Genomic DNA, 15,727 nt, shown 5'->3' on the forward strand with positions numbered 1-15,727 from the left:
TGCCATGAACAAATTGGCAATACTCGGGGCAAAGGCTGCCCCCATCGCCGTACCTTTGATCTGCACATATCTTTTAGTGACAAACATGAAATAATTATGATTCAGGGCAATTTTCAAAAGCTGTAGCAAAAATTCAGTTGGAATATTGTGTGGAAATGTGTGTGTTGAGCGCTATTACTGCCACTAATAGTGCCTCGTCTTGAGGAATATTAGTGTAGAGAGCTGTAATATTCAAAGTTACCAAATAAGTTGTTCTGGAATCAAACTCAAGATCTTCATGACATTCCTGGTATCTTTCAAAAAGGCGTGCGTAGTAAAGGTAAGTGGTTTTAGAAATAAATCCACAAACTGGCCTATTGGTTTGATTGTATTTAGTGCTCTTCTCTCCACTTTACATAAATAGTCAATGACAAAAGGGCTCAGATCTTGAAATGATTTGTGTAGATCCCGTCAAACTATGGTGCATGCATTTAGCTTGTTTCGTTGGAAGCCCTGCCAATCCTACATTTTGAAGGAGCCTTGTTCTGGAAATTACTCAACAGTCGTTTGCATAGGGCGACTGTCATTTCTGATGCTTTTCTATTACATGATTGACAGTGGATGCTTGCAATATCAGCATCTCCAACATCCAGGCAGCTTGCACCTTATTATAGCTTGTCATATGGGGGAGAGACCTCACACCATGTGGATTTCGAGCTTCAAAAGGGGGCTCGGTCGATGTTGTCCACACCACGACAAGAGGGTTGTGATCACTCTCCGCCTGATTCAGGATCTCAAAATGCTTCTTTTTTGTAACATTTCGGTATCCTCTCTAGGTAATTGCAATTTTGCTCTTGGGAGACTAAAGGCTAGTCTGACAAGTATTGGGCCTGCTGTGAGACATACTGTATGCTGGAAAGCAACATTGAGTAGGTGGACAGGGATCTGTGCTGGTCACCAGTAGCTCATCTTAACATTCCAAAACTTTACAAAGGGGCCTCCTTTATCACGTGGGAGCATTTGGGATGTGTGTCCTTTTTTTGGTTTAACGACATTTCAAAGAATTTTTTTTCGCAGATTACTCATCGCAAATGCACTTTTTTCAGTGTCCTCTTCTTCCTTTACTTCACTCACACTTCTCACTACTTACAACATATTCTAAACTACACTGAGTCTTTCTGATTTATAGATTTCTTTTTGCTTTCAATCACAAATTTCTCTTACATGCCCAGAGAAATGTGGCTCCTTTTCGCTAACATGTTTTTGGTGCAAAAATACATACACTCTCCTTTATGAGCATTAGCACCATGAATGGGGCCGTCAGCCAATCAGGAGGCTCAGAACACAGGCTGTATGGTACAAGCCTGCGTTTCTGAGGTGCCTGAGCAGCCATCGCCCCTTTCCCTTCCCCGCCCCCCTTCCCACTTGCCTTCCCACCGATGTATTTTTATCAACAGTCTCAACAGATTTAAGCAATATACTGATAGACTAGTGCATACCCTACCTTAAAGGACCTGTGTTGATAGGAGGAGATTTGAATACCAGGTGTTTGAAACAAAATATGTGGATAAACGAGAAGAGTGCATTCCTATGGCATATTGCCAAAAATAATTCTAATAAAGCTGGCAGCTTCTGGGCACATTTACAGAGTCATTGCTTTAAGGATGTTGAACGGAAGGACCCATTACGATATATTAGATTTGGGAAGACATTTCATTCAACTTAAGATTACTTTTTTGTAAACGGGGGCTACTATTACAACTTTGAAAGTTTTTGAATAAAGAAGACTAGGGTGAGCAATCATACTTTTTTGTCTTTGCCGACATACTCCCGTAGTATAACTAATGTCTCTGTTTTAAGTGGGTAAATTAAGTGTAACAATGTAGGCAATGTAATCGGATTGATGGACTAGAATATCAAAGCAATAATTCGAAGAAAGGCTTCCTTAAATATTGTTGAGGACAACATGGGTAAGGTTAAATTAACTATTTGTAACTGACAAAGTTTTGAGGATGGATCATCTCAGTTACAAACTCTTTTGGTGTTGTTAATGGCTGGAGGATTACCACTTATGATGGTTTGAGGAAATAAAACAGATAGCACTTCGGAAGACATATTTGAACTTAAAAGTATTCTATGAAAAGTACAGGTTTCTTACTTTGAGGAAAACAGATTTTATAAAAACTGTATTAAAACCTATAGAAAAGCTAAATATTGAAAATACTGCTCTGCTTAGAATATTCCCACTACGAATGACTGCAAACCAATTGAAATAAGGAGGTGGGACATTTTGAAGTTCATCAGATCTTTGATGTCCTCATAGTCCCCTGACCAGAATGGGCTTTCTAACGTGCTGGTTATCAAATAATCTCAGCAATAGGCTTCTTTTTTTAGAGGCTATGTTAAAGATGATTACAAGAAAGAGTGAATTCCTAGGATTTGACAAGAATCCCTGGTTGTACCGATACACAAAAATGGAAAGACCCAACAAACTACAAGTTGATACTACTCTTAAGTACGTTAAGTAAAATCATTTCCACTATATAGCTACACTAAACGGCTGGGTGCACAATTGCCAACCCTTTGTCTATCATGCAAGAAGGGAATACCTTCCTCTCATAATCACCTTACTGGAAACGTCCTTCCATGGAGAGAATTGCAACTGGGATATCCAAAGAACACAACAAAAATAGGATTAATGGGCTACTTATTTACTGAGCATATTGAGAAAACTATGGTGAAAACTTGCAGAATGTCAAATAGATTCTAAAAGACAACACTTAGAATGGGATTAGATAAGGATGGGAGATTTTGTAGAACAATTCCATTCAGAGCCTTGTCTTAAACAAGGCTGCATCCTTGGCACCTTTTCTATTGTAATCTTCACTTTGCTGATTTGGAGCCTGTGCTATCTAAACAAATAACATTCCCCCAAAATGGGCTCTTGCCATTTGGGCTGCTTACTTTTACACAGGCAGTGTGGTCCTGATGGGCCATAAATGGCCTTCGGGAGTTCTTAGTAAAACAGGATCCGGAAATTAATTGTAAAAAGACTAACATTATGACATTCATGTAAAAAAAGAAAAGGAAAATGTTCCTACTGATAAAGAATCTTACAAAATTCAACTATATGGGTCTATAAATAAAGATAAGTTACTGGACAACACTCTAAAAATTAACGTCAAGAAAAAATAAAATCCAATCATAGCATCCTTAAGGGGCTTTGAAAGGAAACAAGGTGGTTTCAGATTTGGACCCATCTAAAGAGACCCCAATTCAATGCATAGGATGCAAGATGGGATTACTCTCACTTGCTGCTATGCCACGTGTTAAACAGGAATATTCTATATCATTATTATTTTTTTTTTATAAATTAGGAATATTTTATATTGACATTTTGAAAACATGTAATTTTTCCCTGAGTACAATACAATTCTGAAGGAATTGATGATGATGAAGAAGATTGGAAACCAAGAACCATTCTTGGCCAAGCTTATTGAGGATTTATTGAAGGAGATTCAGTGGAATTTAGACTGGCCTTTTGCAACATAAAATCTAATTCAATACAAGGTGATGTTTTGCGACTGGCCAAATAAGACAAAAGTATTGTAAACAAATACTTTGGCTAAATAATATGTTAGCATCATTTACAAATGTCTCTTTCTGCAAAAATATAAAATCTATTTCCATGACAAGGAGAAAAGTAGGCTTTTTTAAGAATCTTAGATTACATTTATTAGAGACTTTTGTGCCCTAGATTAAAATTGATCATGGGGCTAAGATATTAACAAACTGGAATCCATAAAGCTCTTGCTAATGCTTTGAACAAAACTGCACCACTGAAATACATGAGAAACAGACATATCCTTAAGACTACGCGTTTTGGCGAACATTTCTTGGGGATGAACACATTTCTTTGATTTTAGCTTTTTGGGATTTTTATAGCTATGTTTTAAACATATTGATTGGTCTATGATCTATCAATCATGTATATTCGTATTTATTCCATGTTAAAGTTTGTTTTTCTTTAACCAGAAATGCACTTCAAGGACTTTCTAGAAAGTAGACAATAATTTGAGTTGAGCCATTAGTCACTTCTCTAACTTCCAAATGAAAACCCATGCTAACATTAGATAGTAGGGACATTTATTGGAAAAATTAGTCTTGTCTCCATTTGCATATGAAAATATAATGGATGTTATGGAAACAATGGTAAAAAAAAGGAAATGTCTTTCCATTACATTCCTGCGTTTATCTCAGTAAAAACCTTTCCAGAGGTGTGGGTTCATATTGAATACTGGATATGGAGATGGCAGTTAATGAAGTAGTATCATAAGTACATTTACGCGCATATTTGTAATTCATATTCCACAGGTGACATGTTAGCAGATTCCTCCTCAATGATACCCTAACAACTCAGGTTGCCAAAACGTACACATCTTGAACATTTTCCTACCCATTATGCATCAAAACCCTCACTATGTTTAAAGACAGCCCATTTGTTTCTGCAAGTAAAACTTACTACGCACCATCTGAAAACAGAAAATATAACACCATCTCTGATATTTGTTCTCCCAATGAGAGCAATGTTGCAAATGTGTGAGATCCCCAAAGGCATGGGACAGACGAAGGCTGGGTGTACAACCATTTCAATTTCTTTTCTAAATCCACAATATTCTTGCTAGGAGAAATGTTTACTTTTCGAAGCAAACACCTACAGTACATTTCTGAAAGTAGACCTCTTGGGGGGGGGGGGGAGGGGAATCTAGAAAGGATCTGCTATCACAGTGTGCACATGTTTTTTCTGTATTAATTCCCGCAAAACTCCATAAGCTTTTTCAACATGTTGACACATAAAACCTACGAATCCAGCATGTGAGATATTTGATATTGCCTTGCTTTTCCTAAAGAAACACATGCATGTTCAAATAGGACTAAGTGCTGTGCCTTGAAAGGATTGCACATGACTGCGACAAGTCACCTTCTAAACACTCCCTAGGCCGTAACTCATGGATCAGGCATAACACGGAATGCAATTGTACTACTTTGTCTATGATGAATTGACCACAGCCCAGGAGAGGAAGTCATGCAAAAGATGAGTTCCATGCTGCTGCAGGGGTCTTCTATCTGGTCCCGCAAAAACGGCTGAGGTGTCTCTAGCAAACGTGCACTTGGCAACGCGACCCTCACCCACATAAAAGGAGACAGAAACATAGAGCGAGAGAGAGAGAGAGAGAGAGAGAGAGAGAGAGAGAGAAAAGGAGCGACTGACTGAGAGAGAGAGGGAGAGAGAGAGAGAGAGAGAATGCTAGATTGGTGCTGCCCTGGTACCAGCTAGTAGACATATCTTTGCCTCTTCACCGTTATGAACATGTTTATGAATGTAAGGGAGTTTGCTCTGTTGGTTAGACAGTTAATTATAATCTGGTGCATGTGTGTAACTGCTTTGTAGTTTGCATGGACTAACAAAGAAGGGCACTCACTCTTCAGATTAGTGCAAAGGACCAACGGTCTGTCTCTACATATCATTTCTCTGACGCATGCATGGAGTGGCATGGATGGCCATGGATGTTTCTGTCACCGATCTTTGTACATGTCCAGACTAAAGAGGACTGCTGTTTTGTGTGTTTGTTATTGTTCTGTGTTCATGCCCAGGTGGAAATGTCAATTGATCGGGCAGAATGGTTTTTGCTGGATCCAGTTTCTAGAATAGTCTCCTACTCGAAGACAGAGTGAAGGAAACAATTCTGTCTTGTTTCTTGTTATTTAATTGGATGTCTAAATCATTGTGCCCCGCCCCAGCTCATCTCTTAATATTTATTGTATCTACTTGTAACAGAAACGTGTATGAAATTGCATGCCTGTCCCCGTGCAGAGGCCACCGGTGAAGGAGGTCTTGTTTTTATCAGATATTTTTCCCTCTGAACTACTTTCTCTATCATTGTTTCTATGTTTCAATGTGTTTTCCTCTCTGGTCTTGGTACAATACATCATGGCGCATGTGTTTTATGGTTTGTCTTTCAGTATTTTAATAATACGTTGGAAGGGGGAGACTGCCCAATTCCCTCCTTTTTTCGTCTGATTTTCTACATCCTCTACCCCCTTTTCCTATTATGCTTCCCTTGCCCCAGATTCCATACACTCCAGTTGCTCATTCAAAGGTCTGTAAGTCAATCACTGCGTGACTCAGGGACTCCGCAACACACCAGCTGTCTTTCCTCTTTTATGATTGGTCGCTTTTGTGGAGTCGACCAGACTTATCCCTATTAAATATGGTTCCTTTATTCCATTGATTTCTAGTATCTCTGAAATTCCAAATCGCCCTTTAGTCTCTCAGCTACCTACAAACTATCCACAAAATGTCTCCTAGTCCCAGCAATCTTCTTTTAGGAGGATCTTCCAGATGATTAAAGTGTCCTTAAAGCCTGCTATGCATCTAGATTTTGCACATGTTCTGGATCAACGGAAGCCCAACCGTCTTGAAGAGCTTTTTGTATTTGAACGTATGCACTAAGCCCTGTGCTTCCAAAGGTAACACGATTAATTTATGGAAGTGTTTGGACATCTACTGGCCTGCGTTGGGGAACATTCCTGTTGATTTGTTTGAGTCTTGGAACTGGTTACTGTTGTCTAGTGTGATGTCGCCTATGAAGGGTATGGTGGGGATTCTATTGAAGAGCAGGTCAGTTCGCCTGTGAGAGAGAGAGACATGATCAACCGTCCTTGAGTCTGGTGGAGAAGACCGCAAAGGGCCAGAAATCGACCCCAGAGACTTATAGAAGAAATTAACTAAAAGTAACATTTTGTTAAGAAGGGGGTGGGGGGGTGATGTTGCACGAAGCCAGTATCTGTGTCACGTGGAAGGGGGGGACACTGGGCTCACGGGAGAAGGGGAGGAGCAAGAAAGGGAGGGGCAGTTATGTAGGAGAGAAGAGGAATAAAGACGCATGTCTAAATCCTCATCTTGTGTCTGTCTTTCCTTCATCGCATGCAGCATGAGGGGGGCCATGTGGACAAATGGTGAGACCCCCATAGGAGGTCACAGAATCACATCTAGAGATGTCTTTTAATATTAGTCCATTATTTTTCTGCCGTCCGAATGTAGTGTCCTCTCCAGGTGCTCATAGGGTGTTACTGAACCCAGTAGAAACGATTTGCCATGGAACAAGTAGAATTTCCTCCAGATCGTGGAAGGCGAGAAGGAATATGGGTGTGTTACTGCCACTGCATCTATATGGAACACTGCTGACTGGCACCTTGTATGTGTTTTTGTGTACATGCATAGCTACAAAAGGAAAATGGGTGTGTCATTTGTTTCTCACTGTGTAATATATAGACATACACATATGGAAAACTCATAATATTTTTGCTATTGTAATGGGTTATCTATAACGCCCTTAATACAGAGAGCATTCTAAGCGCGGACCCGGGGATTGATCCTGTGTTGCTCCGCATCGTCTTGCTTGCAAGACGAGCGCATTGCCCCTGAGCTATCCTCCCGTGATTATTTGTACACGGATGGACAATGTTTATTTGTCATGCTCTGCACTATGAGTGTGTGTGTGTGTTTGCCCCATTTCTGAAGGAGACGCTGCCTGTGTTCCTGTCACTGCCCAGTTGCATGCGTGCATCAGCACGCTGGCTGTTTGTGCTTTTGTTTCAGGTCCTGCATGAACTTTCCATTCTAATGGTTGTTTTCTTGTCTTGCTTTTCTGTGCCTCTGCTGCTATGTCTTTGCTGTTCTGTGTGTGTCACTGCAGTCATCGCCACACGTGGAGGAAAAGGTAATCTCCCTTCAGTTTTGTTTGCTGTAGACCTCATGGGGTTGTAGAGTTTGCAGGGTTGGTGTACCGGGTTGAGTGTGTGTGTGTATGCCTGATTGTCGGTGTGTGCCTTGAGGTGAATGCTGTGCACAGAGGGATCACACCCTTGTGATTCTGTGCGTTAGTTCCAAAGTGAACCACAGAATGTCCTATTGTTGAGTCGTGGAAGAGACCTTCACGTGGTCATAACTAGTAGGAAGGGCAAGTAAGCTAGTAGGAAGGGTAAGTAACTGGTTGTTTTGACCCGTAAGCTTCATATTGTGCCTGGGTTTATAATGAAGATCTTTATAAAAGAACCCAGGTTTCTTGAAACTATCCAGCATGCAGAGGGAAAACCTCCACTACCTTTTCCCTGATGGAGGACGGTACACAAAGGTAAAAACACGACAACTGCTTGAACATGCTGACGCCGCAGTGCCTGCTGACCCAACCACCTGCTTCTATCCCAAAAACTAGTCGTGGTTTCTGGCAGCTCTTTTCATAGTGGCAGGTTTTATCAGGGGGTAGAAATGCTCCTCATGGGGCAGGTAAATGCCATTTGACATCTCTGTGAGCAGCAGGGAGGGCACGCCTGGATCTCAATGAAGACCCAGAGGAGACAACCTCCCCTTGAACCCTCTCCCTAACTCTGCCACTGGCTTGCAAGAGACGGTCATGGAGAGGGCAACCTCAAGCGTTCATTTAATCTGTTTGAGTTTGGGTTGTAGTTTTTTTTTGTTGAATTATGTTTTTTTTAAAAACAACTTTATTTTAAGTATGCTTGCACATGAAGAATTGTTTTGATGTTTCTTTTGTTGTTCTGTCTCTGGGTGCCATTATGGTTTTGGAGATCAGAAATATGAAAAGGAGAATTTAAAAGTAGCTTTGTGCCCTGATGAAAATTTTAAATCAGAAAACTAGTTTAGGGTTGGAACACACAAAGTCATCAAGTTAAACATTCTTCTAATTAGCAAATTATGGGTGATTTGGGAAAAATATGTGTGTCGGAACCCTGGTCAATATATCACAAAGAAATGGGGCAAAAACAATCCGTCCATGTTAAATATCGCTGTTAAGTATCACGATTCAAGATAATCTTCGTATTAGCACTGACTAATATTTCTAGAAAATTAGTATAGTATCATCCATTGTGACATCGACTTAAAAACTCTATGCACTGTCTCTAAAATAAACACTGAGCTGCAAGCAGGCAAACCTATGGGGACCCTGGATCCTGTTCCATGAATGGAACTGGAGATGGCCAACTGTCACCAACAGAGAGGCCACTGTTGGTTGAGTCCTCAGTGACAATTGGCAGACTGAGTGTCAAGCTTGTGTTGTCCATAATGTCATTTGGAATGCTGAGATGATATGCGTCCCATTGTTGACAGTTGCCCATCTACAATTAATTTATTTTATTTATTTATTGGACATTTGCATGGCGCCTATACACAAATGTTTCCAGGTGCCACAAGACAAATTGGGTAGGGGAACATAGGAAGAAAAACAAAATGGTTCCATTGGTCTTGTGGCAATCCTACTGTGCAAGTGAAGAACGAGGTGGTAAATGCAGGGGTGGGGGTTAGAGGGAGAAATGCAGGAGTGAGGTGCCCAAGGGAGGGGGCGTGTAGGGTAAGTGCTAGGGGGGGGCCAAGAAGGCAAGTGCAGGGGTAGCCAAGAAGGCAAGTGCAAGTGGAAAAGGGAGTGGGAGGGGAGGGTAAGTTCAGAGGACATGGTGGACCAGGAGGGGGATAGTCCTGGGAAGGGAGCCCACGGTCAAGTGCTGGCAAAGGATGCTGGGAGACTGGTTGGGGAGGTGGTCTGGTCCCTGTGTGACTCTGAAGGGACCAGGCCCCAGTCGCAGTGGCAGAGGGGACGTTCGCATGGGAGGGCGAGAGGGAAGGAAAAGGAGAAAAGGAAAGTCTTGAGAAGTTTCCGGAACTTAAGATCCGGCTCAAGTCTGAGGGGAGCAGGGAGATCATTCCAGAGGGAGGAACCTGCCAAGGAAAAGGATCGACCTCCTACTCTCTGCTTGGAGAAACATTTGGACTGCAGACACTTTGAGCCAGAGCATCGAATGACTCTGGCCGGGGAGTATTTAGGGGGGGAGGCTGGATGTAAGGAGGTCCGAGGCCCCAGACAGCCTTGTGGATGATGCAATGAGTCTTGAATTTGATCCTTGCTGTCACCGGGAGCCATTGGAGAGAATTGCATTTCATCTATGGTCCATGTGTCAGTTTCCCACCCTAGCACTCTCCTAATGGCTCAGCATTACTGGGGGTGGAGAGGTTAGGCAAAAGTAAAACATAGGGCACATGCCATCTCCAAGCCCCACTCAGTCCATCACATTAAAAATGACCTGGCCACCTGTCACTCTCACCTCCTCGTATTGGTCCCCCACAGAACAATGTATGGTGTCTTGCCACTTCTCCTTGCATCCCTTGTTAATTACCCACCCCTTCCCTCCCAACAAAAGCATTACATTGCATCCATTCACTCATCTCCAACCTCCCTTATCTTTCCTGCACCCACACTACCAGAACGGCTTCTCAACAGTGCTAGTGCCATGAGACTGTCATTTGAACAGATCTGTGGCTTCTGCGCTATCAGAGACCTTCTGCAGAGCACAGTGCTGACCACAGTGGAGCCGCAGCTCTGGAAAATGAACTGTCTTGCAGCTCTTGTGCCCTCGGAGAGCCACACTGCATCAGTCAGAAACAGACCCTGTGCCTTTCCTGCATCCGTGAGGAGTCGGCGCGGGGAGGCAGAGACATTTTGGAAATACCGTGAGACGCAGAAGATGTTTTTTCTTTTCTCTTGTAGTGACAGAACGATTGCAAATTAGTAAAAATCGTTTTTTTTGGTAAGGACTTGTATCCACAACAGAACTTTACATACTGTGCCCAATCTTTTCCTGTTGTCACGGTCGAAAGCTTATTTTTCCATTTTGCTGGCTCACTTGGGGTCTCATCACAAGTTGGGTGGTGTCCCGGTGGTAAATCTGCTGAAATATCGCCCAACGCAATTACTGTTACCGCCACTTGCTCCGACAGTATTACCGCCTATCACAAGTTGCAGTGGTGGCATAAATCCCCATTTGGTTTGTCCTTAGGACTCAATGGGTCATTGTTGGTGCAATTACTGCTGCAGTAATTGCGCTGTGGTAATTGCACCAAAAATGGGCAGAAGGTCGGCGGATTTACCTCCAGCACAGAGCTGGAGGTGAATCCTCCAACTTTCCGCTATGAGTTGGGCGGCGGTATCTCTGTTACTGCTGCATCTTAAAAGCACCGCCCAAATTGTGATGAGGCCCTAGTGCTTTGCGTGATCTGAGGGTAAATCATGGCCAATGTCTATTTCGTTTTGGCTCAATTCAGACAAATTCCTAAACTCCCTTCCTGTAGATCACAACCCTCTTCTGTTGCTCTTCCTGTGCACACATCCAAGTCCTTGATTCAACGGATGCGTCTCTAGTCAAGCAGTGCTGCTATGGACCAGTCTCTCACCCGAAATCAGAGAGACCAAAGAGCATCGCAAATGTAGTATACTACCGTCTTCCCACAGCAATTCCCTTCACCCAACTTCTATTCTCTTGCTAGAGCATATGCACTCGGAACAGCCCAAAGAACAATTGTGTTGCGAGGCAGAACCTTTTGTGAAGCCCCGGGTCATTCATCGCTTTTTGTTACTCTGTGGGGGACTGGGGCTTTGAAAAGAAATGGCTGAAAGGTTTTGTTCCACACAGACTCTGTAGTACATTCCCCCATAGACAGTGCCAGTTGACAACCACCAGCAGCAACCATGGAAACCTTTGCAGTTAGATAAATGGGCATAGACTAGTGTCATAACCTCCCATCCTTTGGACTTGTATCATTAACCGCCATCCTTTTAGAGTTTTACTTCCGCAGAGACTCTGTTCGAGACTGCTCCTGTGCTGTTGCACCAGTACTGTGTTTGTATTTCAAATAAAGTGAGTGGTTACCATCAAAGTAGCACCTTTGTGCTGTCAGACATTGGGTCAAGTGATGCACCCAACAGCCCAAGCTTGACAGGGGAACAGTCCGGCTGATTGATTGGTTTGTCACATTTGTATAGTGCACCATTACTTCCAGAGGTCTCTGAGTGCTAAGCGTTTAACTTGCTTTTCAAAGGCATGATGTTTTCTATGCTGTGAGTGTTCCGGGTGGAAGTATTTCCATAGTTTGACTTTTCTGAAACAAGAAAAATTCCATACTTTGCTTTTGACATTTAAGTAAAAAGAGTGAATTTAGTGGTGCAGGTTGGAGATCAAGAAGGGGGAAGTCTTTGATGTAGAAATACTTATGGTCAGGTAGCAACAGGAAAACAGAGCAGGAGGTATGTGATCCAGTCCCTGGACTTCCATAACAAGACGTCCTCAGGAGGAATGTGATGCAGTCCCTGGACTTCCATAACAAGACGTCCTCAGGAGGAATGTGATGCAGTCTCTTGACTTCCATAACAAGACGTCCTTAGGAGGAATGTGATCCAGTTTCTTGACATCCATAAAGAGATGTCCACAGGAGGAATGTGATCCAGCCTCTTGACCTCCATAACAAGATGTCCTCAGGAGGAATGTGATGCAGTCCCTGGACTTCCATAACAAGACGTCCTCAGGAGGAATGTGATGCAGTCTCTTGACTTCCATAACAAGACGTCCTTAGGAGGAATGTGATCCAGTCTCTTGACTTCCATAACAAGACGTCCTCATGCATTCTGAATCTTTTGAGGATATTCTTTGAGGCAAATTGGTTTCTCATTTGAGAAAGTCTTTGATTGAGGGTCTTGTATTCAAATCATATGTTCAAAGGAATGACAGGCTACAGATGCTCTCGGTCAAGGGTTATATGAAACCATGAATTAAATTCACTCATTTCAATCTATACAGTTGACAACACTGCATAACATAGGTGATGTTATTTGCATCCAAAGAGTTTTATACTTAAGAAGAGAATTTCACATCACAGCAATTTCCCACGTTGTATTTGAGGCAATATTGTACAAATCTGCATAAAAACATGAAACACAACAAAGGTCATGCACCAACATTTACTCATTGGAGCACACACCAATGTTTCGCCCCCCATTTGAACTTTTTCTATTCTTTCATGATCCTTAATTTACCAAAAGTATAAATGGTACATTACAGCTGGTTTCCAACTGCTTGTCATGTTCTCCTTCTCTCTTTTGATGATTAACCACACATAGGACGACTGTGGGTAACGATTGGGACTGTGGGTAAAGATTGGTATATTTCACTTATGTAATGTTCAGCTTATACTTTTGGTAGACTTAGGATCAGGAACGCCTTAAATGCATTGAGTAATTACACACAGGAGGACTGTGGATAAAGATTGGTATATTTCACTTATGTAATGTTCAGCTTATACTTTTGGTAGACTTAGGATCAGGAACGCCTTAAATGGATTGAGTACACACAGGAGGACTGTGGATAAAGAGTGCATATATTTCTGCTTCTGTGGCATGGCTTTCTTTTGTTCATACTGTTCACAGGTTGTCTTGTGGTGTTACAGCCTCCAGGCAATTGATGCTGCTGGTTAATAGATATAATGAATACAATATATATCAACATTGAAAAAGAGATATACAGATAAACTCAGGCGGGCGCTGTGTCCCCGAGCAAAAACACTGTGCTTATATATTCAAATTGTATGTTAGATTCCTGCTTTAAGTGTTTAATTTCTTTTAATGCTGGTGGTGTTTTTCCAAAAATGTGAAATTTGTGTATATCAGTGTTTCTCTATGCTTCTCTTCCCTAAAATGTCAACTGTTATTCAACAGATTATACAAAAAAGTTGCTTATATTGCTGCATGTATGATATGTTAAAACAGCAAAGTCACAGGATTGTACAAAGTTATTAGAAACAGTCATATTTTCCACCCAAGAAAAATATTGCTTTTTTATAATTCCTATTGGACACTACCTTCGCGGAGGAGCCCGAGAAACTTAGAAAGAAAACCGCAGCATTTTTAAATGCAACAACATTGTATATTTGTTTGCAGTGGCTTCAGCTTTGAGTCTTCTGGGCTCCCCCGGGTCGGGGGATCCCAGGAGACTCAAAGTGAAAGCCGCTGTACACATAAATACAACACGGTTGTATTTATAAATGCTGTGGGTTTTCTTTACTAAGTTTCCCGGGCTCCCCCGACCCGGAGTGAAATCAAGACATAGGGCCTCATTACAAGTATGGCGGTCCAGAAATAAGGGTGCCGGTAGGGTTCTGGGCCGCCATACTACGAGAATGCTGGTAGGGGGCACAGATCCCCCGGCAGGCCTGACCACCTGGGAGTTCAGGCTCCTACCGGCATGTCTCTCACTGAAGTACCGGCACTGTTAGCAACAGTGCTGGTGCTTCAGTGTCCCCATTCCCATGGAGTCCTATAAGACTCCATGGGAATGGGGATTTACTGTTCCGCCGCAACTTGTGATATTGGCACCGGGATATCAGGCGGCGGAATCAGTGTTAGAGGGTTGGTGGCAACCCGCTTTCAGCACTGATGGGTTATCGCCAACCTCGTAATGAGGCCCATAGCGTAAGTGTCAAAATATGCAAACTAGCGAGTGCCAGCCACATCTATGCAGAAGTGAACTTTTTGAACTATTGGGACAATTTTCGTCCGAGTCCCAACTAGCATTCTTTGGAACTGGCAAAAGACACAAAGCAACAAACTTAGAATTTGAACATTTTCACCAGGCAAGAGCATGAGAGAAAGAGAAGATCCGGAGAGAGAACAGAGTGGGGGTCAGAAACCAGCTGTCCAAACCAAAGTATAGTGAAAGCAACTTCATTAGTCCAATTCCATTATTTAGTTTTAGTGCTGTGGCTTTTAGTGGTATGGCGAGCATAGGGTAGACTAGGTTTCAGACAGAATTTATGCAACACAAATTGACAAGCACCTGTTTATTGTTCCTTTTGGGTAATATTAAGGTATTGAGGTAGTTTATCTTTTATTCTTATTACTCGGGTATTTATTGTTCGCAGACTTGCTGTCGGGAATCAACGGAGCGCTTTTCAAACAATAGGGGGAAGTACATAGAGGGGAACGCGGATCACAAAGGATCAAAACAAGGGAGCAGGGAGTCAACAATGTGTGAGGGGGCAGGGCAGGCAATTTGGCAGCAAGGGATCTACAAGCAACCGGGCGAGGGGGTGGAAAGGAGGGGACAGAGCGGCAGATTGTCCAGTCTCGGGTTACGTTGTGAGTGGACGTGATGGGGACCTAGCTAATTACATGTCGGCTTAAAGCCCATGCAGGTTTTGGACACATGTCTGTAACTTGCAGATGTGTTGTTGTTCCTGCCTTATTTGCGTTTGCACAGGTTTACACATATAGCACCCATCTCAGAATAAGACTGTAAATTGGCCACACGTTGTGCCCGCCTTTCTGTCAAGCTAATGGTTTTTGCAGATATGGGTATTTTACATGAAATTTACCCAGAACTTACACTGAGCCTAAAAGAAGAAGTGGGAACAGAAATGGAGGAAGCAAGGAAAATATTAATAGGAGGGAATGTGAGGCCTATGTACAGACAGTCTGTGGCAAATAACTCAATGCATAGGGGAAGAGAAAGAGTGAGAGGAAAATTGAGGCTTCAGCAACATTTTTTTCATCTAAACATTTTTCCAAATAATATTTTCTAACGAAAAAATGTTTATCGAATGAATTGTTTTGTTTTTTGTTTTTTTGTTAGCCCCCCAACCCCTGTTTAGAACCCTTAAAAACCCACCCCAAATATTTTGCAAACAAAATTAAACATTTACCCCACACAAAAATGCATTCGATGGACATTTTTTTGTTACAAAATATTCGATGGAAAATGTTAAGATGAAATATTTTTCGATGAAAAGAATGGATACCGTCTGTGGCACAACAATACAATGAAAGTTGTTTCTGTAACCCTGTTA

The 15,727-nt window shown here is 42.2% G+C and overlaps 1 protein-coding gene and 1 long non-coding RNA gene across 13 annotated transcripts in view; one reads left to right on the forward strand and one right to left on the reverse strand.

Annotated features, from left to right (window-relative positions):
• The window catches only part of MAPK8IP3 (mitogen-activated protein kinase 8 interacting protein 3), an 892,115-nt gene that overhangs the window by 399,451 nt on the left and 476,937 nt on the right, over window positions 1–15,727 (forward strand). For 8 of the 12 annotated variants that reach the window (XM_069646979.1, XM_069646985.1, XM_069646981.1 and 5 more), the window contains exon 5: window positions 7,740–7,763. The exons of the other annotated variants lie outside the window; for them this stretch is intronic. In XM_069646979.1, the coding sequence (XP_069503080.1) occupies window positions 7,740–7,763 (24 nt within the window). The remainder of the gene's footprint in view (window positions 1–7,739; window positions 7,764–15,727) is intronic. 12 annotated transcript variants of the gene reach the window in all.
• LOC138569210 (uncharacterized) overlaps window positions 1–15,727 on the reverse strand; it is a 136,951-nt gene that overhangs the window by 36,665 nt on the left and 84,559 nt on the right. The window lies entirely within an intron of this gene.

Source organism: Ambystoma mexicanum, chromosome 2q, assembly GCF_040938575.1.
Source record: "Ambystoma mexicanum isolate Mex_15411 chromosome 2q, UKY_AmexF1_1, whole genome shotgun sequence".
Classification (NCBI taxonomy): domain Eukaryota; kingdom Metazoa; phylum Chordata; class Amphibia; order Caudata; family Ambystomatidae; genus Ambystoma; species Ambystoma mexicanum.